This window comes from Panthera uncia (assembly GCF_023721935.1).
Source record: "Panthera uncia isolate 11264 chromosome A1 unlocalized genomic scaffold, Puncia_PCG_1.0 HiC_scaffold_17, whole genome shotgun sequence".
Taxonomy (NCBI): domain Eukaryota; kingdom Metazoa; phylum Chordata; class Mammalia; order Carnivora; family Felidae; genus Panthera; species Panthera uncia.
This window is the reverse complement of record NW_026057577.1, coordinates 22,428,029-22,453,916: the sequence shown is the minus strand read 5'-3', so window position 1 is coordinate 22,453,916 and position 25,888 is coordinate 22,428,029. Positions and strand designations below refer to the sequence as shown.

Below are 25,888 nucleotides of genomic sequence, written 5' to 3'. Positions count from 1 at the left end.
CATTCCAGCTAAGTTGAAGAGTCAGCCCATCTAGGTAGTTTTCTAAAAGGCTGAACCTTGTTTTTAGTTCGTTTGCATTCACCTTTTTAAAAATGCTTCTTATATATAAATGTCAAGCCCAAATAAGTGCATCTCCAAATCTCGTAGATCTCTTTTAGAAACCTCAGGGCTGGTCTCACAACTTGGCAGGTTAGTATGAATTAGGCAAGGGCAGGCTTTCACATTATAATGATTACCAAGAATCTTTACTAAAACAAACATCTTCGTAAGGGTTAAGCCTCAATTAAAATCTTATTTCATATGTTAGATGTCATGGGAAAGGTTAAAAAATTGGGACCCCACTGCAGAATATTTTAAACATATTCTAATACTCTAAAATTCTAATCAAAACTCGGACACAGGTGCAAAGAATCGTGGCTGCTTATGAATTTCACTCCCTGCCTCCAGGAACATAAATGGAAAAGTTATGTAGAGCCCCTAAATTTTAGCTAACTTTTTACATCTTCATTCAAAATTTCTACTGTCAGTAGGGTGCTACATGTATAAATTGAGGTCTTGGTTGCAAACAAAACAAATACGAGTCATTGAATTAAAAATAGTGACAAAAGGGATGTAATAGAAAGCCATTGGGTAGATGTAGAATAGATAGGTTGTGTAGAGAAGCAAGTTTGGAGAATAGATAAGAGCTAGCGGAAGCTGCCAGCACAAAATTCAGCTGAGGTTGTGGGTTGTTAGTTCCTTGTTAGTCCTTTGCTGCCTCTACTGTCTTCCTGCTGCTGAGAAGAATTTCTGAACATGTGTCCACATCAGTTCCTCACACCAAGACTCACACAATGCAGATTTCTCCTAAATGGGGAAAAGGGTTTGGATGCAGAAAGTCAAATATATTAACATTTTGTCTGCATGTCTCAAAATATATTTTGACCATGATTTTCATGGACTCTATAAATCCATTCTTTTGGGAGGCCAGCTTTGGAATGAAACAATATTGGGGGTGCCTGGGTGGCTCAGTTGGTTAAGCATCCGACTTTGGCTCAGGTCATGATCTCACAGTTGGTGAGTTCGAGCCCCGTGTAGGACTCTGTGCTGACAGCTCAGAGCCTGGAGCCTGCTTCGGATTCTGTGTCTCCATCTCTCTCTGTGTCTTCCTGGCTCACACTCTGTCTTTCTCTCTCACTCAAAAAGAAATAAACACCCAGCTTTCCTATTTTCTTCCTAGTAGATTCAGTCTCTTTTCCTCCCAGGCTCTGGTGTTCAAAGTCCTTTGGCTTCTGCACTTCTTTGTTTGAGAGACATGGGAAGTATGGATCCCCCTACCTCTCCTCCATGTTGGCCCTTAATTGGTTCCAAATTATGGGAAGAGCCTAAATGTCCATCAGCTGATGAATGGATAAAGAAGATGTGGTTTATATATACAATGGAATACTACTTGGCAATGAGAAAGAATGAAATCTGGCCATTTGTAGCAACGTGGATGGAACTGGAGAGTATTATGCTAAGTGAAATAAGTCAGGCAGAGAAAGACAGATACCATATGTTTTCACTCATATGTGGATCCTGAGAAACTCAACAGAAGACCAGTGGGGAGGAAAAGGGGGGAAAAAGTTACAGAAAGGGAAGGAGGCAAACCATAAGAGACTCTTAAATACTGAGAACAAACTGAGGGTTGATGGGGGGTGGGGGAGAGGGGAAAGTGGGTGATGGGTATTGAGGAGGGCACCTGTTGGGATGAGCACTGGGTGTTGTAAGGAAACCAATTTGACAATAAATTATATATAAAAATAAATACATAAAATTAAAAAAATAAAGTTAAAACTATATAAAACAAAAAATAAACATAAACAATTTTTAAAAAAAAGAAGAAAAAGAAACACTACTGAACACAATGACAGCAGTTCTGTGGATCTCAACTGTTCAAACTTGTGCATAATTAAAATAGAACCTTTTGGTAGACAGTTTAGTTGACCCTCAAAATGTAGAGTAATTATGGAAACTCTGTGGGATTTCTAATTTCCTATCTATCAGTTAAGATAAGCATTCTGTAGTTACCCAGGAACTGGAACAATCATGTTTATTGAGTAGAAACAGGATAGGCTCAGGCCTTATACACCAAAAAAGATAATGTGAAATGTTTGAGTAGATTTCTATAGAAACTGAAGGAAGAGGGTTTTTTCCCCCCTAGGAAAAACTTCAAGTTTGATTTCCTTTGCTAATAAGGTACAGAAGATATAAATAGATACTATAAAATAAGAATCATAATATTCTAATTTTTTAAGGCAATCAGAGACACATACTCAATCTTATAACCATCTGGCTGGAAATTTTTAAATTTACTTAAGCATCAGGATGTTTTTCTATATTGGAATGTTTGTGAAGTTTGGAAACATGTGGACATTTAACTGGGGTTTCTTTTGATGTTCATCATCAGGCAGTCAGAGCCTCTCCCATAAGCTCAGACACTGACAGTCTCGTTTTTTGTGCCATCATCCTTTCCCACCAAGGGCCTGCTCTCAGTGGCATGAGCCACAGTCTCCTGGCGAGGGGATAGAGGCTGAGGGTACAAACAGATAATCTGAAAACCAGATAATGTCATGGCTAATCACAAATTGATGATGGTGCTTTTGTTGCCAGAGTAGCGGTGCTGGAATCGAGGCTGAGCCATGAATCAAAAGGGGTGCTCTCTTTCCCAGACCACATAAATGGATAAACGTTGAGCTTTTATATTTGTCCATTGTGCTTTCTGGCGAGGTAGAAAGGGAGATTTTTTTTTTTTCACTGAGTAAAAATGATGTGGGTCTGGTATTTCTCTTTGCAAAATAATTTATTTCTGGCTGCACAGTATTAATTTTCAGGCTGTGAAACCTGGCTTTGATTCCAAACAGATCTTTGGGAAAAAGGGAGCTTGAATAATAGAGAAAATAACTCCATAAGGAAGTATATTATTTCTTGGAAGGATCCTGGTATCCATTTAAGTGGTTTCTTCCAGCTTTCACATCCAAGAAAATTGTATCCATATATAATTATGAGGAACAAAGCCACAGTGATGTTTTTTTTTCTGCTTTCCTCTTCCTTCACCTTGCAATGGCACTGTAGTGGCCACGATGAAAGAAAGCACGTTGGAAACTAGGAAAGGCTCTGTAACATTTATTAACATCAACAGCAGCCACAATAAGAACAACTACCAGGTGCTGGGCATTTAGTAAAAGCCAGGCACTGTGCTAAACCCTTGAAGTTTTTGTCTCACGACACGCACAGGTCCGTATCAGAAACTGTAAGTAAAGTTCTCTTATTATACCCGTTTCACAATTAAGGAAGCTAGAGTTACTGGAATGTATGCAAGGCTATAGGCAGGTAGTTTGTGAAGCTGGGTTCTGGTTGTGAATCCAGAACTGTCTCCCTGCAATCTTGTGCTCTAGTCACGATACTAAGTGCTTTCCTATGTATACAATGCTAGAGCCACAAAATAACACAGTTTACCTGTGGAGGTTTTCAGCTAGAAGATAAACTACTTAAAAATCTCCATGCTCTGTGGAGCGAACATAGATACCTTACCTCATTATTGTCAGTAGCTTTAACGAGAAATTTCCTCTGCATTGCATTGCAGGCAGAATCCTACCCAGGACTGTGGGATCATGTGCTTTTCTTTACATCACCAGTTATGGGTCCTCAGATTTTAGGTCCTGGAAAAATAGATGTGATCTTTGATGTATAGATGAATAAAGCAGGAAACACAGAAAAACGTCTGAACTCTGATCATTTAAATATTTTGAATACTGTTAGCCATCCAGGCAATAGTTTGGCAACAGCTAAGAAACTTGGAGTGTTACAGTCATGTCACAAATTTCTAAAGTTCTCTGTGATATTTATGGCGGCAGTGATGTCACCTGGAGGAAAGCCAATTACACAAAAGATATCATTTTATTAAATCTATTTGAGGCAGCCATGTTTGAAGATACGACAAGGGACTCATCTGCTGATAAGTGTTTGCCAAAGTGTGTTCATCCCACACTAGTTTTGAGGAATGCTATTGAATAAAAATATTTTACGAGCAAATAAATTTTGAACACTGCCTGCTATAGCCTCCTCTTGGCAGTTTATAATGCACATAAGTATAGTAAGGGCTCCTGAAAGTCCTATGGTTTCCCCCCGCCCAACACACACACACACACACACATACACTCATACTCAGACACACATTCTGTCTTTGTTCAACTCTATAATGTATTTGACCACAGAATCTCTCTTTGACGTAATACTTTTACTATTCCCTGGAACTGCTATTTCATTGACCTCATTGTGGGAAATACTGAGTTAGACCATCCCTCTGGTTCTCAGCTCAGCAATTTTGTCATAAAAAGCCCTTGACACCCCAGATGCCATCAATTGTAAGCTCCTAATTACCGTTTTATGTTGAATATTGCAAGAGAATGAGTCAGGAGGCCTAAGTCGTTACATCAGATCATTTTGACTTGGGGCCAGTTGCAGAAACATTTTGGACTTTATTTCCTTTTCTGTTTAATCACACGATCATATCACATCATCTCTAAAAGTCATTCCTAGAAACAAATAAATTTAAATAACACTTGACAGTTCTCAGAATGCATTTATATGTATCATCTAGAATGACCTGGATACCTTTGGGAAGCGGACAGTAAAGCCCAGCACCTACCTAACACTACAGATTATTTGGAAGTTTACTAAATTTGAAAGGTTTTGCATTCTGTAGATACTGTGTCAGGCTTCGTGGACACTGAGCATTGTTTCTAGTCCAACCGCAGCACTAAAGCCTCTCCCAGTGTTAAGTGATACTTATTTGGAGTCCACCTATTTAGAAAACAAAAGCGAAGCTGCTGATATGTTTTGAAGTAGATTGTGCCATGATGCCACAGAGAGTCTGCTGAAACAGAATGTCCATACGTGCGAAGTATTTGCACACTAAAGTAGTAGAAAGTGTAGATCTGGGCAGACACGCAGCTGTGGGGAACCATGGTGGCTTGCTTTGGAGGCATATCACAGTGGTCAGAGAAGCGTTTAGTAAGTTAAGCTTCATTTATTAGCTGAATGAAAGGTTTATGATCCTAAAACAAAAAAAATAAATGCCTGCAGAAAGGGCATTTAATGCAGAGCAGGAACCAGTGATCGAGCACAGAAACTGCCTTCCGTATATACACACAACTATCAGCACTACTGGGAAGTAGCAGAGTGTGGGGGTTAAGATCGTGGGGTTTGGTGTCAGATATGTTTGTCATTCACATGCTGGCTCTGTTAGACACCATCTGTGTGACTTTGAGCAATTCTTGTACAGATAACCTGAAATGATGGGTATCGTGCACTGCACAGACCTCCTGTAAAGAACTGTTGCCTCACTACCAGACGCTTTCTCATTCCCTGTTTCCCTGTGGTGTTGGGAGACCGCCACTCCAACGTGCATCGATAGAACTTTCTGGGATGGTGGAAATGCTCTTTGTGCTGCCAGTACAGTAGCCACTAACCACATGTGGCTCTCAAGCACTTGCCATGTGGCTAGTATGATTAGGAACTGAATGTTTATTTAATTTAATTTAAATTTAAAGTTTAAATTTAGAAAGCCACATGTGGCTAAGTGGCTACTGTTTTGGACAGCACAGCTATAGATTACAACAAACCACATTGGTGTGAAATTTTATAACTGCTAAAATTTCTTTCTCCAAAATACTGAATTTGATGTCACAGACAGCTTCTACGGTTTAAAAAGTTGGTCATGATCCTTTAATAAAAGAACACACACTGTTCCTTTTTGGTGAGGTTCCCAACCACATTACCTAAAATCCATCTACACAAGGAGCTGTACCAAGTTTCAGTTTCACACTGTGAGAGAAGATACTAGAGAGAAACCAGGAATCTGTTGAATCTTACTGAAATAATGTGAGTTAAATATCTGATCACTTTGATGGCTGTTCCTTGAAAACAAAAGAATATTACATTCTCTGTTTACGTGCTGCAAAGTTGCAAATTCGCCTGTTAAGGCCAGCTTTTTGATTGTGTTCATCTAATTTATTTTATGTCTACCTGCCCTGGCACATCTGAAAAGATTTCCTTTATGCCTTTGAGCTCTCTTTGTGTTTATAGAACTTTTAACTCTTGGTGTTTCACTGCAGTTTTTAAGCATACAAATCTTTCCTCTTCATTGTAATTTTTAACCTTATATTATTCTTTTTTCGCCTGGGTTAATGCCTTTTGTTCTTGACTTCCACTCTGTCTGATATTATTGCTTCTTCCACTTTATTTCATTTATGATTTTTATGATTTTTGTCTGTCTTCTACTTTTTTTTCATTTCTTTTTTTTAATATGAAATTGATTGTCACATTGGTTTCCATACAACACCCAGTGCTCATGCCAGCAGGTGCCACTCAATACCCATCACCCACCCTCTTTTTTTTGCCATTTCATTTTGATGCTTTTCTTATAGACAGAGTAGAACTGAATTTTGTTATTTTAATCAGATTACCAATTATTTGATCAGAAACTAAGCATATTCATATTATGATTTCAATATATATGGTTTATTCATACCATTTTATTTAATGTATATGTCATTATATTTTGTGTCTTTTCTCTTTTCATCTTTGTTGTAATTTTTAGTTGTAGTCAATTATATTTTACTTTTCTGTCTCTGTTGCCCTTCTTTCTTGATTAAAAAATTCTGTGTTCTTCATCAAACTAGTGCTCACCGTCCTTTCACCATTCTATTGAAACTTCTATTCCTCTCATAACTTTTGTACAGTATTGAAATTAACTAATACCTATTCCTGTTACCCTGAGACATTTTTCATGTTTACATCTCCAAGTCCTGAGTGAAGATCTTAGGAATAATTCATTTCCAAGTCTTCATTATGGCAAATACCACCCCCCCATTCCCCCAATTCTTGACATTATTTCAGGCTGTTATTAAGTTGTATCTTATGACTCTTATTTGAAGAATCCTTTCTCAAATATTATAAATTCATAACCTGTAAATGTTGTTTTGCTGTATTTTTAATTACCTATATCACATAGGATAAAAATAATGCCACACCAATTCATCTTCTTTGTAGGCAATCTGTGTTTTTTTGTTTTTTGGTTTTTTTTTTTCCTCTCTAGAAACAGAAAAATAGTTTTTCCTTTTAATCTGAGGTTCAGAGATATACAGAGATCGCAGGAAGCTCTTCTTTGGAGCATGTCTCTTGCTTTTCATTATTCTTGTCTAGGACACCATGAGCCCTTTTACCCAGAAGGTGAAAACTACTGTTTATTTAAGCTTAGGAAAGTTTTTCCTACTATTTCTTTAGTCTCTTTATTTTTTTAATTTTATTTTGAATTCATATTATTCATATTCTCATTTCTAGTCTCTGTGAAGTCTAATCTTTTACTTAGGATATTAATTTTTTAGAGATTTTGTGGTGTTGTAAGCTATTTCTTCCATCTGATCTTCTAGACAACTAATTTAGCTGGAAGCAGCGACTGCTGGGTTTTCTGTTCCTTCTGTTGAGTCTGGATGTTGAAAGGGTTTTACCTTCATGAGCCAAGGAAACACTTCAGTCTTTCCATCTGTATTTGTGTATCCACAAGGTAAGTTCCCACACTACCCATTCTGGTCAGGCTTCATGGGCTTATTGGCAATTACAGACTTGCAGCTGTGTAAGGTATGTTCATTGTTATTTTACTGAGCTGGTATGAGACTCCTGTAACCTTCCTGCCAAGTGTCCCTGGGGTATCCTTTTGTTCCTGAGCCTTTCCTGGTGCTTATGTATAAGGAACAGGTGTAAAGCTCCAAGCAGGGAACCAAGAATGACCGGTTTCTCCAGTGCAGACCACCAGCCATGATGGACCACCACTACCTGCAGAGATCTGTTGACTACCTGCTGTTGTTTAGGAAGCAAGTCACAGAGGCGGGGCCTCCCCCTTTGCAAGTTTAATGGATCGGTTGACAGATGTTACCTATGTCCTCTTAGAAGCCCTTATGATCAGTGGTCTTCTATGCTCTTCAACATTTCCCTCAAACTCCCAAGTAATTAAAACCCCAGTAGTGAATCACATGACATTCACTTTCTCCTCAGGAGGTTTCCTCACCTCTCTAACACCTAACGTTGTGACACTAGAAGTTGTTGGTCAGGACAGAATCACAGAGCAGGTTGTGCATCCTTTTTCCTGGGATGAGTGTGATTTATCATGTGTGACTGTATGTATGGTTCCTTACAAATATCTCACGAAGAAATGATGTAAGCAGAAATTTCAGTAAGAAAATAGTAGCTTGAATCCACATTAGTGTATAAAGGCTATCATCAAATTGTGCTAAACATTTTATTCACTGCCACTGTGATTGAGCTTGGTGACATCATTGTGTTTGGATCAGGCGATATATCAGCATTGGTTCCCACTGATTTTGTATCTGACTTTAATGATAATGGATAAATGTTTTGGGAGCATGTACCATTTTTCCCTGGAATCATTCCTGCCTAATGAGCTGTACTAGGTGTTTTTCTTAGACATCATAAAATTTGGTACTTTGTTGATTTGTCTGGCCTGTGATCCATCTTTTGTGTTAATCATTTATGTCTCTGGCCTCTTCATTACTTATGACAAATTTTTTCTGTTTAAGTTTCTTTTTCAAAAGTGACAATATCCTTCTGCTTAAATGATCTTTTTAGTTTTTAGTCTTTAGCATTTTTTTTGTTATGCATGAAGTAAATTAATTGATTTTGCTCTCGGGACAGTGCCCTTTCAGTTCACAGGCCGTGAATTTTAGGACCACATCGTTGATGGCCTTCAACCTTATGAAATGTGACATCAAAGATAGCAATTTTGTTTGCACCATTGGCCAGCACCTAATTATCTTTCCTGCCTCTTCATTCTTGCAGAGCTCTTTGATGTTGGTGGTAGTCCTGTGTTTTGAAAGACTGTGGAGAATGGTGAAAGGGGCCCTTCTTTACTGAGTCTATGTTCCACTGAGATTTTCAATAATGGTATTACGTTAGAAACAAAATGCAGTACAGCTGTGGTAAAGTAATTACTCATTTATTTGCAGAAGTAAAAGCCTTTAATGTTTCTCTCAATGTACAGAGAAAGAATTTCTCCCTAACTGAACATGGCTGGGAGATTCATCTTTGGGAGAAACCGGAAGCAAAGCGAGATTAGGCTTGTGGAATATTTGGGAGTTGGGAGATCATACCTGGGGGAGGCAGGAGGCATTTGGGGGATTGCGACAGTAGTCATCAATATGGTGAAGGGCTTTGGTCTGGTAAGAGAGGGCAAAGCTACCATAAGCTGTGGGTGCGATGACCTGTGTCTTGGGTTTGATGAACACAATGTGGATGGCACAGGGCTTTGGAGGGAGGTGAGCCTTTAAGTTCAATCTCGGTTTCACTTTTCTAATTTTTCATTCTCCATGTGGATCTTAATCTCTGACTTTGAATTTTTCCTCTGCCATAATGGCAAAAATACTTTCTTAGCAGTTCAGAATTGAAAGAGGTAACTTATAGAATGGGTTTTATAATATGAAGTGCCTGCTACAGAGTTAACTTCCTTCCATTTGTTGCCAAAAAATTGGAACAATTGGTTCATAATTCAAGAACAACAAGATACCATATTTCTCACTTTAAGTAAGTAAAAATCACACCAGTCACCTCTACTCTGTGTTGGAGAGGGTGTGAGAATGAGTCTGTCTTCAGAGAGCAGTTCTGAGTATGTTTGGTGTTTTTCAAACTGGACCCTTGACCCAGCATTTCTAGTGCTAGGACTTTACCTTACAGAGATCCAACCATGTAGTCGGTAAACATGTGGAAGATTACCCATGCAGTATTGTGTGCATTCTGATCAATTGTGGCAACATACATTTCCATCACAAGGCAGGTGGTCAGGGTTGCCAGGGAGGGATGTTTCAGTGCCCTCGCTGGTGACTCAGTATATGAAAAGGACTCAGTTTATTTTGGTCTTAAAACTTCAGGTTTGCTTTACGTAAATATGCTTTAAAAGCCTGATTATTCCTTGAGCTCTTAAAAAATATATTTTTTAATTGTGGTGAAATACAGGTAATATGAAATTTACCATCATAAGCATTTTTAAGACTGTAGTTCAGTGCTTTTAGTATCTTCACATTGTTATACAACAGTGGTGATCATTGTCCATCCATTGAATTCTTTACATCTTGCAAACCTGAAACTCCATTCCTGTTCAACTCTGTACTCCCTTCTCCCCCTAGCCCTTGACAACCACTATTCTATTTTCTGCCCCTATAAATGTGATCATTATAGGTACCTCATGTAAGTGAAATCACAAAATAGTTTTCCTTTTGTCACTGGCTTATTTCACTCAGAATAATGCCCTCAGGGTTCATGTGTCCTGTAGAATGTGTAAGAATTTCCTACCTTTTTAGGTCTGAAGAGTATTCTATTGGAAGTATTTTTTTTGTTCAGTCATCTGTCAATATACACTTGGGTTGCATCCACCTCTTGGCTTTTGTGAATGATGCTGCTGTGAACCTGCATGCATAGATACTTCTTCATGTACCCGCTTTTAGCTCCTTAGGGTATATCCCTTGAACTTCTAAATCCAACTTATAAGTATCTATAATCTATTAATAAATCAAGCAGATTTTAGTAGTCACTTTAAAAGGCCTTTAAACAATATTTGGTTCCAATTTAATACGTAGTTAATGAAACACCTCCATATCTGTTAAACTGCTTTTTTTATATTAAATGCATATAATTTTTAAGCACTTCAATTGTGCAACTTAAAAACCCTTGTAAGCACTCAAGTAACTCTTAAAAAGGTAATTAAAAAGTAAATGTAAATACTCAAACTTATAAATAGAAATTTATAATATATGACATAAATTTGTAATATGAATATGTTAATATATAAACATATATTATATAAATATAAATTTATAAGTTCACTTAAATGGTCCAATCCTGTATATAAGCGTAGGCACATTTTAAGTTTAAAAAACTATCATTTTAGGGGCCTTTGGATGGCTCATTCGGTTAAGCGTCCAGCTTCGGCCCAGGTCATGATCTCACGGTTTGTGAGTTTGAGCCCCACATCAGGCTCTGTGCTCACAGCTCAGAGCCTGGAACCTGCTTTGGATTTTGTGTCTCCCTCTCTCTCTGTCCCTCCCCGACCCATGCTCTGTATCTCTCTGTCTCATAAATAAACATTTAAAAATTTTAAAAACCTATCATTCTAAATAAGTCACTTCATTACTTTGTGGTTACAAGGCAGTCTGATGGACAGGGACAAAAGCTGTTAAACATTACAGGTACATAATTTTTGCACGGATTCCATAAAGCAAAAATATTAATTTAGTGGCTTTGATTTTCTTAAACATTTCTGTACTGAATTCTAAAATTTTCTGAGGCAGATGGATGCTTTTCTATCCAGGAAGACTATTACCATTTCAGTTGCTTGAGTGTATTTAACTCTGAATATTTGATGAGCATGAAATCCGGATCTGTAAACATTCAGGGCAGACTTTGTTGAAACTAAGGAAACTGTTCTATCATCCCTTATAAATTTCGGAGTTCCCTTCCCTGCTCCAGTGATGTCTATGATCAAAGGTTTTAGCTGGTGCAGTGACCAGGTTCTCAATTAAAACCATGATAGAATGCACTAAAAAATGTTATTTGTCAGAAACTCCATTACTGAAAGGAGACCATCCCAAAGCCAGGATCATTAGACTAATTACGCACAGTTCACGCCTCTTAGTTATATTCCTTCGTGTCTGTAGCTTCCACACAATGTGATCACTCGACTACACATTGCATTTCTTTGGTTCCTGAGAATGGAAATGCCTTCTTGCCTAACTCGAAATAATGTGCAGCTTGATGGAAACTCCCACATATTTTCATGTGCTTTCTAGGATCAGGCGGTTCTTTGTATACTAAAGTGGGAATGGATGGAGTTCTGGACATCTTATGGCATTGTTGGACTAGTGGTTACAGTAGATGGCCTCTAAAGGGGCCATCGATTATACAACTCCAGGGGATGACATTTGCATTACAGTATGTGTGGTATCTTCCCTAAATTATACAGTGTGTAGTTTACTGCATCCTCCTGGCAGTTAAGTGAATGATACTATAGTCACACAGGCAGCTGATGTCTTGCTGTCACTGTGACTGTTTTCCCTTCATGTGAAGCCTCATGGAGACACCTAGTCCATTGATCTTCCTGCTTTCTCCCACTTCTTAATTTATTAGTCCTCCTTTTCCCCATTTCCTGTTTCATCTAGCACAGATCTCATGGTTTATTATTGTAAAATACGTGTAACGATACCTTCAACTCCTTGGCCATTCCAATTTTTTTTTCATCTGACAGACAAAACCCTACGCCTTATAAACCCAGCTCCTGAGTGAGCCCCTCAGCTGCCTGAGGATGCTGGGGAAAGTCCCCAGAGAGGCAGATTAATCCTTATATCAGGACATCCTGTTCATCTGCCCTAGGGAAACCCTGGTACCTTGGCTGTCACCTGGGAGCCCGCCGGGTTCTCACATCAGCTCCCTGTCCTGGTGGGTGCACTGCCATCTCAGCCCCAAATAACTGAGTCCCAGCTGACCCCACCACCTGTTTCAAAACGAAAATAGAAGGTGTGGGAAAGGACATTGTTTCACTTTCCTCGACTCTAAATACACCTACATCTCTGTGCATCCTGCCCTTCTTTCTCAGACTGCAAGAAAAAGTGCTTTCCTTCTCCTAAGGATAACCCCCTTGCACATTCTAGTTTCACCACCAGGCTGACTCCTCAGGGATCTTATACTAGAAATTATTATTCTCTTCGCTAATCATGAGCCTTCCCTTTCAGCTTGGTCATTCCCAACGGCTTTCAGAAATGTTTGTCTCTTCCATAAAACAAAACAAAAATGTAAAATAAAAAATAAGCAAAAAAACTAAATGACAACAACAAAAAATATTATCCCCTCAATCCCAGATCCTTCCCCATACCTGTTTCTTTCTGTCTTTACCTTCTGGAGACCTCTTCAAAGGTTGTCTATTTGTACAGCAGTAATGCTTAATTTGGTTATCTAACACTGGTTAGCATCTTAAAAAGACTTGTGAAATTATATTACAATTCCCAAATATATTCAATTGTATTTATTTCAAGTAGAATGGTAACATAGGCTATAATAACAAAGATAGAAGATAGAAAATATTAGCAAGAATGTGGAGGAATTGGAACCCTCATTCATTGCTAATAGAAATATAAAATGGTGGATCTATTTTGGAAAAACAGTTTGGCAGTTTCTTAAGAAGTTAAATATAAATTCACCATACAACCCAGCAGACAACTGATTGGTTAGCAGATGCAGTGTGGAAAGCTATTCAGTAGTAAAAAAGGATCGAAACACTAGGACCCTACTATCTCACAGATGTCCCTCTAGAACATTATGCTAAGTGAAAGAAGCCAGGCAGAAAAGACCACATATTATATGATTCCACTTACATGAATTGTACAGAAAAGCCAAATTTATAGTGACAGAAAGGTTAGTGGTCGACTGAAGCTGGAAATGGGCATAAGGAACCTTTTGGGGCAGTGCAAGTGTTCCAAAATTAGATTGTACTGATGGCTGCACAATTCAATTAATTCACTAATAGTTATTGAATTGTACATTTAAGATAGATGAATTTATGTCCCATGCATGAAACCTTAATGATGTTGTTTGAAAAAAAAAAAGGCAGGGAGCAGCCAATTTTTGATGAGGTTTCTCTTTGCACCAGTTGCTTAATGGGAGTAAAAATGAAACTGTAAGAAAACAAGTTAAGATGCTACATTGCACTTAGATATCAACAAATCAAAATAACAGTATTTGTGTTTCACAGGCTACTTTTTAAAAACATATTCTTGGTCATATGGTATGGTCATATGGCTTCTAAACCACTGGTCCCAGCACACCTAAAGTGCTAAGCAGTTCTTTCCTTTTAATCTTTGCTAATGCACTGTGAGGATGTCCTTGACTATGAATGGGTGGTGTGGTATACAATAATAGTTAGCCCCTGCTGAAAACTTGATGACAAAAATGCACGATCCTTTTCTACAGTACCAAATTGTTTTAGGGCTCTTTGACTGTAATTAAAATGGTAGCCAAGTTTGGGACAGAGTGTTTTACTTAATCTGAGCAAGAAATCTAAATCCACTTTCAAGAGCTGATCCTTGTTCATATTTTACAAGTTAGTAATTCTTGAATACTAACTTGTAATACTAGTATATTCTTGAATGACATGGTAATTTTAAATTTTACTTTTTTAATGTTCATGTTTTATTTTGAGAGAGAGAGAGAGAGAAGGGGAGTGGCAGAGACAGAGAGAATCCCAAGCAGGCTCTGCATTTTTAGCGCAGAGCCCGGTGTGGGGCTAGATCTCACAAACTGTGAGATCATGACCTGAGCCTATATCAAGAGTCGGACCGTCAACTGACTGAGCCATCCAGGTGTCCCAGTAATTTAAGTTTTTAAACTAATCAGTTGCCAACCAGAAAGCAAAATGTAGTCCTGTAAGAAAATAGTTCTGCACAGTTTGTAAGGTGGCAAATACAGGGTAGACAAAGGAAATAAGTAATGGTAGGCTCTTTTTCCAGGAGGGGAGGGGGTTGGCTTCATTAGAGCCTTCAACAGGAAAGGTCAGTTCAGAGAATAAACAGCTCTCCTTGTCCAGACAATCTTTTTCTCCAAAGAGACCAGACTGAGAGGACATCATTTTAAGAAGGTGTTGAAGTTAGAAGTTAGAAGAAGGAATGAATTTCCAGACAACACGGCTTACTTAAGGATAGGATTATGAGAGAGGGTATATGCAGGCTTCTCTCTGGGAATCCTAAAAGTATACAGAATGTGAACGTAAGGTGTGTGAGCAAGAATCCACAGAAAAATAAGAGTTCTATATCTTTTGTGAAAAACAGACTTATCCCCACTGGTTCGAACTTGATTTAATTTACTGAGTCTAGTATTTAATTTAAAATGGCAAAATAATGTGTTATGTGAAGGACAGTAGATAGGTTTCAGAAATTTACAACCTGGCAATTTGTGGTGTGGGAAGCACGCTTGTTTATAAGGTTGACATATCCACACGTATACTGCATTTGCAGCCAGCACATCTGTTGTTCTTATGTAAGGGATTAAAATGAGCTATTTTTGTTGAAGTTCAGCTGCAGAGTAACAGAGTGTTAATCCAGCTTGGTAAAGAAGTTACCTATTTTAGATTTTTTCTTCATATTCAACTTTAAAAATATGCTTTTCCTCTCTAGGAGAAAGCCATAGTCTTTGTTAAAAAAATGGAAAGTTTATGTGGTTTTAAGTTGTGTTTGTCATACGATAGCATTCAGATGATATCACAGTTTTTCTAGCTTAGCATTTTGAGTGTGAAGTCATATCCAAGTTTGCTTTTTCCAGTACATTTTTCATAAAAATATTACCAATATTATTGACTCTTCTTCCTTTGAATGTGAGATTGTTTTGTTCTTGGAAATCTGAAGTAAACTTGTTCTGGCTTTCCCCTTCACATGGAATTATGTCATTTGCATGAGGGCTTATCAGGAAATCCTGACTATCATCTTACATTCCCAAGAGTTAATCAACTGTATTCATACAGTCTCCGTGAAAGGGGGGGGGGGGAGCCTCTTTCACATATTTCTGTTGTAGTTTTATAACAAATGTGAATTGTTTCATTAGTCAGTCTTCAGGAAACTCACTTTTCTCTGATTTCCTGTGTCTCTCGAAAGAGCAACAGCAGCTCTCAAATGAAAAACTGTTTGGTTAATGATTCAGTTCTGTTTAAAAGAGTAAATACTGGTCATCTAAAAGGTTCCTTGAGGTGAGTTATAGGAGAAAGCAAGATAGAGTTAGAATGCCTAGCTTTCAAGTTGCCTGTAATCTGGATCAGTCTTTCTTAAACTTGAAGTTATGTATGAATCTTCTGAGTATTTGTGGAAATGTAGATTCTCGTTCAGTGAATGGAGGCTGAGGCCTGAGTCCACATGTCTAGTCACCTCCCAGGTAGTGTATATGTTTCTGATCCATGGTCTACACTTTGAGATGCAACAGTCCCCATGGATTGTCCTTACTATGCATAGAGGTCTGTCTGTAGATGATCTGTGGCATGCATTTGCTAATGTTATTATCATAACAGATCAACAATGGTGCAGCCATCTTGTAGAGAACAGAGGTTGTATATAATATTAACTTCTCTAGAAAGAATCCTGACTATGGGCCTTGTTAGTACAGTCTTTTTAGGTGAATTTAGCTGAACTTATAGAAGTAAACAGGCTGACATGAAAACAGAAATCAGATTGTTAGAACTTAATGTTTATAGACATGCCAGACTGTTTAAATATATCTGCGATACGGAAGGATATGTCATTATTGGTTCTCTTCTAATGTTCTGACCTCGTGTCCACCCAGTCAGGAAGGAAAATCTTTGCTAGGTAAAGAGTCATTAAAGCAGGTGCTATCAGTGTGGAGGTGAGGAATGTCAGTGAGTGGAGAGTATCAGGATAGGGGGTGGCTGGATCTTGGTGTCCTAGAGAAGGACACACTTCACTCCCCCACTGCCATGTAGCACGGCAGGCCTAGCGTGGCCAGATCTTCCAACTTTTCAAGAAAAGCCAGAAATAGAAATTTCATGCGAATTTCCCAATTTAAAAATGTTGGCTAGTAATTTAAATTCTTTCAGAGCATTATGCAGGCCAAGAAAACACATCTGTGGCCCAGACACAGCCCTTGAGTTACCCATTTACAGTGTCTAGTGTAAAATACATTGAAGTCTCCTAATGCACTCCTCATGAGCGAAAAATTAGGTATTTTTCAAAATGAAACTTTCCAGCCTTTTGTCTTTAGACACTTGAGTCAGAAGTAATAGCCTCTGTTTTATGTATTTGGAGCTACTGGTGTAAGACTGGCGTATGGTCATAAAACCTGTCTTTCCATCTTCTTTCACATTCCAGATTACAGGACAGGCCCTTGTTTCACTCAGGTCAACAACCAGATGTGCCAAGGGCAGCTGACAGGCATTGTCTGCACTAAGACTCTGTGCTGTGCCACCATTGGACGGGCCTGGGGCCACCCCTGTGAGATGTGTCCTGCCCAGCCTCAGCCCTGCCGACGGGGCTTTATCCCCAACATCCGGACCGGAGCTTGCCAAGGTGAGTTTGCACAGACTTCCCACGTGTGGGTCTCCTTTCACTGCACTCCGACGATCCATCTGCCACTAATACCTAATGCCATTCAACCTCCCACCATTCCTGAGAAGGGCCTCATCAGCAAGCCTGACTAGAGATGACTTTTTGTTAGCCACCTAATGGATAATTATTTTTCAGCTCTTGACATAAATGGAGAAGAGAAGAGATAGTAGGAAAAATTGGGGAAAATAAAAAAAATAGATTAAAATATCTCATATAATTAGAGAAACCACTCCTATATCTTCATCCAGGCAGCACTACACGCTCCTTTCCACAACCCCTGAAAGATACATGCGTAAATACCCTGGACAGTCTTTCTCTTTCTTGTATTCTCCTTCAAGATAATGGAATCTGGTTTTAGGTAATAGGGAGAAGAGAATGGCCTGACATTGTTATTAATAGAATCTTTAGGGGCAAAGTGTGAACTCTGTAGGTGAATGCAGTTAAGAGTTTATAATTCAAGGGGCGCCTGGGTGGCTCAGTAGGTTGGGCATCCGACCGACTTCGGCTCAGGTCATGATCTCATGGTTTGTGAGTTCGAGCCCTGCATCGGGCTCTGTGCTGACAGCTCAGAGCCTGGAGCCTGCTCCGGATTCTGTGTTCCCCCACCACCTCTCTCTGCCCCACCCCTGCCTGTGCTCTCTATCTCTCTGTCTTTCAAAAATAAATAAACATAAAAACAATTTTAAGAGTTTGTAATTCAAGTGGTTGCAATCTGGTCTCCAGGCAATCTTCCCAACCACATCTTGGTGAATATTTTATATGTTAGGGTTAGATTGGGGCCCCGAGCATGCTACAACAGTAGACTCCAACCCAAGTAGCCAAACATTATGTTTGTACTGGATAATTTTTTTAATTAATTTTCAGCGGCCACAATTCTTGCCCCCCTTTTTTTTTTTTTTGCCACTTCTCTGATATCATATGTATATTAAACCCATTTTTAGAGTTTGGAAATAGCTCTGTAATGAGTTCTCAAGTGGCAGAAGGATCACAGGAAAATGGAAAATGACTTTTATTCAGAGAAATATTACTCATATTTGAGACATGAGGAGCTGGGTTTATTTGTTATAATGAAATCATATACAAAGTTAGATTCCTGAAGTCTTTCGAACTGATGTTAGTAACCAGCGTCACAGGCCAGATGTCATGTATCCAATGTCTGTAAATGGCATATTGTGGAAAACCAGTCCAGTATCTCCAAACTCAAGTGAGATTTGTAGTTTGGGAAGCTTGCATATACCTTCAATTTACTGAATAATAACCATTTAGGTGCTCTGCATAATTTGCTATAAATAATTTGCTGATGGTGGCTTCTAAAGATTTTGGTTAGTTTTGTAGTTTTATAAAAGTTAAAAACCTTTTAGTTTATAAATGTTAAAAACTGGTCTCTTTCAAAACTCTTCCAATCACAGCTATAGGGGTTCCCAAGGAATGAACCGGCAATTTAGTAGATTAGCAACTTTTCATTGAATTGCATATAGAAGCAATGTCAGCTGTTAGTGTTTTGTCTCTTTATACTTATCACAGGTCAGCTCTAATATGGAAACTGTGGAAACGTCACTTTTAATCCCTTGTTTTGTATGGATAATAAAATTCTGTATCTTTGATATGACTACCAGTTTGATTTTACGGAGATTCTGATAAAGCAACAATATTTTCTATAGAAGACATACTATATACTATATAGTATTTATCATACTATATAGCTTTCCTAGATTAGATATAAATTAGCATAAAATGTATATAGGTTCGTATTAAAGAGAAAATACTACGTAGATCTACTAGATTAATACCGACTAGATTTACTAAGGTAATAGTTTTTGCTTTTTCTATAGCACATTGTACTCTCTGATATACTTGCTTGTTTATTGTCTTTACTGCTTTTACTCTCCCCCAGCTAGAGTGTAAGATCCATTAGGTCATAAATCTGTTTTATTCATTAATGTCTCTGAGGCATCTGGAAGAGTCCCTAACATGTGGTAGATACTCAATGACTATCTTTGGAATTAATAACTGGGATTAAGATTAACATACTTGCAAAAACCATATTTCATAAAAATAGTCCAGGTTGGGGAAAAAGCTCTTAACCTCAACCAAAACATCCCAAATCACTCACTCTCCTCATCTTCTATATCTGTACTTAGGCTTTCTTTTTTTTTTTACCTATGTATTTTGTCAGAGAGGCCTAGTTTTTCTGAACACAATTGCTAAAATGTGTGATCTGATCTCAGATTTCCAAAATATCCTTCGGGATTTAGTAATGTCTGAAAGATTATTTATTTGATTTTGTTTATGCAGTGAAGATAAAGTTTTCAGTTTCATTTGCCTAAAAATATAATGGGTAAGTACAGCAACCAGAGGAAAATGAAACTTGCCACATGGTTAAAATATCTGGAAAAGCAAGTTTAAAAAGTTCTGCTTTATTTCAAACTCATGGCATGATCACAAGGTTCTCAATTAAATGCTGATCCTCAGTTCAGGCTATTTTAAGACTGCATCTTACTGTGATTTCATTTTCCCTTTAAATTCCTAGACTGTTTCTCAGATACATTGCCAGGTTGATTTGGAAGATACATGGCATGAAAAAAATAATGTGATAAAACATGATATGTATGTGTCATACTTTTTAAAATAATAGCTCTCTTTTTGATAGGATAATTGAAAATTTTTGTAGAGTTAAAAATAAATTTCAGATGCATAGATGTTGACTGCAAATAGGTTAATATTGGTTCTAAAATGTGGATCATATTAACCAGAAAAGGACATTTCTAAAGTTCTAAACATAATATTATTCTTTAGTTGATGCAGTTAGTGAATTGCCTTATCTTTGGCTTCAGAAGACACGAAATATGATCTGATAATAAATATGATCTTATAATAAACAAAATAACTGTTTAGATGTAGATTTCCACAAAATGCATATGGGTTCCTTTTAAAAGAAAATACTCTACCGATCTACTAGATTACTAGGGTAATACTAGATTTACTAGGGTAATACTTTTTGTTTATTCTGTAGCACGTATCACTTTCTCATATACTTGCTTATTTATTGTCTTTATTGCCTTTACTGTTCCCCAGCTAGAGTGTAAGATCTGTTAGGTTATAAATCTGTTTTTATGATGATACTTAAATAAAGTTGGTAATTAAATCAAAATTAAGATGATACTTAAAGAAAATTAAGGTATGAAGAGACCAGTATGTTTTTTTTACCCCCACATCTTTAACTGTTGCCATGATGTCTTTGTGGACTTAAGTAAACACTGTCAGGTTCACATTCCTAGGGTGCTTGGTGTTCAGTCATAACGATCTGTGTCTTTGCAGGTTAAGAGCCAGTTGTGTTCTCCCTTTATTCCCAAGTCTTGTACTTTTTTCATTTTATTAATATCCAATCAAAGTTAATATGGGCCTTAATGTTTAAGCTATCATAAGAACAAGTGAATTAGTTTAAAAAGTGACATTAAGCCCTTTTCCAAGAATATATACAAATTTTAAATATATCAGAAACTGCCACATGTATCTGTTGTATTATTTTCTTATGGTTTCTTATTGTCTTTGAATCTTTAGAGTCTTTTTGAATCTACTCGAATTAAAGGGATATTTTACTGAATAATAGTACCTGATTTTGAATCTTTTAGATTTTCAAATGAACAGGGTGCATTTATAATTTTAAAAACTATATTAAAATTTGCATAGATGCTAATTTGTTATTTGATTTTTAGGAATTAGCCTTTTAAGTATTCCATCCATTTCCCAAACTGAAAATATAGCAGGAGAAATCTCCTCCTCAAATTCTGTCTTTTGCTATGTCCTGGTAACAGGTAATAGTAACAGACTGACATTGAGCCTCTGTTTTGTTCCATGCAACATGAGAGGTGTGCGAAATCAGACATACATGATGGAGTCGGGACCTAGCTAGCACACAGGACAAGGACTTGAATAAATAAACAGCAGTACAGACCCTAAATCAGTCCATGCAAAACAAATGCTGGTGTGTGTTCTTTTCAAATGGTGTCAGTGTTCAGAAATACCTCATTCCTTTACTCAGGATGCACGTGAAAAATGTAGAAAAATTGAACTTCACTTGAACCCAAGCAGGCCTGGGTAATCCTTCAGTCATAGTTTGAGAAGAAGGTACCCACAGTAAAAAGTTATTTCTAGGCCTTCTAGATAGCACAACCTAGAGAGAGATTTGGTTCATTTGATTAGTATGAACTGTTAAAGACAAATTTATCTGGGCTGTCTACATTGAGCTAGTTAACCCAGACCATTATAAAATTTAACTTTTGTTCAAACTGTGAAGACAAGCCATTCCTATACAATCCAGAAAATTTACTTAAGCCTAATTAATTGTAGAAGCTTTTTTTAAAATCATGTATGGGTGGTATTTGTGTGTGTTGTGTATTATATCTTAATGAAAGAGAATGTTACCTGAAAGATACATTGTACACAGTGAAGCCTCAATGAGTTGAGCATAGAGCTATTCCCATATACTTCTAAACATACTTTTACAAACATGTATCTTAATGAAAGAAGATGTTACTTGAATGACAGTTTACAGACAGTGTAGTTTCTCTATTTCTTTTTTTTTTTTTAATGTTTATTTTTGAGAAAGAGACAGTGTAAGTGGTGGAGGGGCAGAGAGAGAGAGACAGACAGACAGAGAGACAGAGAGACAGAGAGACACAGAATCCGAAGCAGGCTCCAGGCTCTTAGCCGTCAGCACAGAACCCGACACAGGGCTCAAATTCATGAACTGTGAGATCATGACTTGAGCTGAAGTCAGACACTTAACCAACTGAATCATCCAGGCACTCCTAGACAATATAGATTCAATGAGATAAGCATTCAGCTATTCCCATGTGATTTTACACATACGTTTGCAAACACTCATATCTTAATGACAGATGATGTTACTTGAAAGGCAAATTACACACAATGTAGTTTCATTAAGAACAAGTCCATTGCCATACACTTTTTTTTAAGCTTGTATTTAAATTCCAGTTAGTTAACATACAGCATCATAGTAGTTTCAGGTGTGATTCAGCCCTTCTATATAGCACCCGGTGCTTATCGCAACTCTTACTTAAAAAAGATAACAGGGGCGCCTGGGTGGCGCAGTCGGTTAAGCGTCCGACTTCAGCCAGGTCACGATCTCGCGGTCCGTGAGTTCGAGCCCCGCGTCAGGCTCTGGGCTGATGGCTCGGAGCCTGGAGCCTGTTTCCGATTCTGTGTCTCCCTCTCTCTCTGCCCCTCCCCCGTTCATGCTCTGTCTCTCTCTGTCCCAAAAATAAATAAAAAACGTTGAAAAAAAAATTAAAAAAAAAAAGATAACAGAATATCCTCCTTCTAACTCAAAAACTAACAAGAAAATCAGTAATTGAAAACAAGGTCTTCTGAAATAAAATTCTGCTACCCCCAGTTGAAAGCAGCGATGAACACATAGGTAGCTGTCGGGAAGTCATTGAGACAGGGAGAGTCTTCTGAGGATTTACCGCATCAGCATTCTGAAAGTCTCTTCAGAGGTTGGGGATGTCCTGTTGGAGAAGTGGACACTGTGTGAGTGAGAGAGCTCCTGCGGACCCTCAGAGTAATGAAAGGGATAGCGGAAAGAGAGTCTTTGAAGGCAAGCCTTCTCTAGTACCTTCTGCCCAGCCTTCCAGCCCAGGAGTGGTCCCTGCGGAGGAGGAGAACAAGAAGGAAGGGAAGAGAGGAAGTGGGAACCACCAGTGAGCATCTCAGAGAGTCTATGTGTGAAAGAGCAGGTCGGGGGGGGGGGGGCACACCCCCACCTAAAAGTTGAAAAATTAATACCAGGACGAAGAAAAAAGTGGGAAAGAGTTTGGTGAGCAGATATCAGGAAATAGTTCCTACAGAACTGTCTTTCACACCAACTCATTTCTTTTTGGGCTCTCCCCATTATTGTTTCAATAGGAAATGGCCCCATTGAAAGATGAGTACCTACATGTAAAACCTGAAAAGAAAAGAAAAGAAAAGAAAAAACATAAGGAAACATAGGTGAACATGCTTCAAAGAAGAATTATCCAAATAAACACAAGATTTATATCCTTTCTTAGCCTAAAGAAATGGAAAACAATATGGGCCTTCTTTTAAAAGTTGCTTGAAGTAGAGTTATAAGAGTTCAGTAAAGACAACCAGAGATAAAAAGTGGGTTGATAGTACTCAAAAAAGAAGCGGAAGAGGGATTTGAAACTTTACCTAACAGAAGGAAATGCGTACATATATGTATATGTGTGTATATATATTTCTACACACACACATATACACACACACACACACACATACATAAAACTGAAAAAAATCAGTGACAAATGTTAAGATTAAGGAAATCACAAATCATAATGTCAGCGAACAGTAAATAAGCAATGATTATAAAGAATCTGATACTCAGTGAAGTCAGACTAAAAGCTGAGGAAAGGAACTGAAAAAGAGATAAAATAAGAATTTTCTAAAATGGATAAGGCTATCAGTTTGTAGACTGGAAGACAGAAACCCTCAATAAAAATAGAAGATAAATGGAACACCTTGGCCTAATAAGAAAGAATAAGCAAGTATTTTTTTAAAGGAAGTACCCAAACTGGTCTCCGACTTCTCTAGAGCAACTCATAGACCAGAAAACAGTGTGGCAGTGTCTGCAGACTTGTGAGGGGATGACCTCTGTTGATTTGATTTATATTTAAATGAAATTACTTGACTGTTTCTGTAGAGTGTAATGGGAGACCAGAATGGAAGCAAAACAAACAAACAAACAAACAAACAAAAGAAAAACAACAGTGTGAAAGTTGATGCAGCGGTGATGAAGGGCGAGACCAGAATAGAGGCAGAGGGAAGACTGGAGGCATATTTGGGAAGGAAGTACTTGGTACTGATGGAATCAAGTAAGATCAGTGGGAGGGAGATGGTGAGTCTGTCTCCTGCATCTCTGACTTTGACACCAGGATAAAGGATGATGACGTTTGTTGATTTGAGGAGGATTCAGACAGAGAAACATGCTGTGTTCTTTTCATTCCAAGTTCAGAGTCCTACAGGGAGTAACTTAACTAATATTTGCTTGTTGCGATGATCACTTATTGAACATTTGAACTTTTGTGAATACGTGATTAGTTATTCTGGCCGATTCACACTGTGTTGAGTGATTGCCATAATACTCCATATTTGTCATATTCCAGGTACAGACAAAGCTATTCTCCAGTTGTTCTTAATGGCTGGCATTCATTTTTTTTAGAAATACTAGTAATGTATGAATATCTATGGAGTATAGGGGTGAAAACTTAAATTTAAAAAATGGATCTCATTTGGTGACAAAGTTAGAAAACCATGTGCTATTAAATATATAGTAGTAGGAATTGGTCCTTAGTTCCCACAGACATAAATTAAATTTTTTATATACCTGTACCAGTGCACACATTTTTCCATATTTTAATGTGAACTAAAAATAATACACCATATAATACTTACATAATAAAATCAGTTTAATCTTTTAGGGCAAGTTTATTTAAAGAAGTTAGAGAATAAATGAGTTCATAAAATAGAATTACTATTACCTTATTATATTATTTATAACTTTAATAGGCATACACTGAAGGGATTATATAAGGTTTTTTAAGTTTCAAAAGTTTTATCTAAATTCTAACCCTGAAACTAATATTACGCTGTATGTTAACTAATTGGAATTTAAATTAAAACTTGAGTAAAAAATTAATTTTATTCTATGAAATCCTTACATGTTATTTGAAATTGTTCAACATTTAAAGAGTCAGTTTGTGCTTGAACAGAAAGAAAGCACATCTTTGAAATAGCGACAGAGGAAAACTAATCAGACATTAGTAGTTGCATATGCTAGCACTTTGAAGATGTAGAAAGAAAATTTTGCATAGTTTGAAGATCTGAGGTCTGCTTTTTTGTTTATATAGAGAGAATACTCGTGTATACTTCTAGGTTCAAGTTGATTATTTCTACAAGATTGCTTCAAAGTTACCTTTTTCATTTTAGTAATTAACTTTATCTAAAAGAAATTAATGCTGTATGGCTGTGTTGTCTAGGATACTTCAAAAACAAAGGTTTCATTTTTCCTTCTAGGAAAATACTTTTTAGGCAATTACAAAATAAACCCCGTAACATTGGTTTGCTTTTTTCCTTTGAAAAATTACTGAATCTACTAAATATGTAGTCAAAGATTTTATGAATACTATTAAGGGATTTATAGGTTTGGCCTCGTTTTTCAACTTATATCATGATATTCTTTCTCTGGTTTATCTGCCAGGAAAAGAGTTTCTAGGGATGTTTTATACCACACTGTAATGAGGGTGGAAATGTAGTACATTTTAAAAGTAATGTGGTTTGAAATGTTCTGAATTAAACAGTTCAGTATATAAATTTCTTGTTCTGTATTTCATTCTAGTTGTTTTCTGTTTGGATCAGATATCCTTTAATAGGAAAACAAAATCTACTTTAATTTCAATATAAAAAACTTAGGACTTGTAAGTTTTTATAGACAGATAAAGTGAGGAAGAAATAATAAAGATGCTAAACTCTTTTGTAGGCTTAAATTCTCTAATTTAGATACTCTAAGATACACCAAACTTGGGGACTTAGCAAAAACTAATAGGGCGAATCAATGTATACTGACTTACAGTTGTATCCACAAAATATTTTTAATGAAAGTAAAGCAAGATTCAGAAGAAGTGTGACCT

The 25,888-nt window shown here is 37.4% G+C and overlaps 1 protein-coding gene across 1 annotated transcript in view; it reads left to right on the top strand.

The window, feature by feature from the left end:
* The window catches only part of FBN2 (fibrillin 2), a 257,434-nt gene that overhangs the window by 54,401 nt on the left and 177,145 nt on the right, over window positions 1-25,888 (top strand). The window contains exon 6 of the mRNA XM_049648459.1: window positions 16,944-17,141. Within this exon, the coding sequence (XP_049504416.1) occupies window positions 16,944-17,141 (198 nt within the window). The remainder of the gene's footprint in view (window positions 1-16,943; window positions 17,142-25,888) is intronic.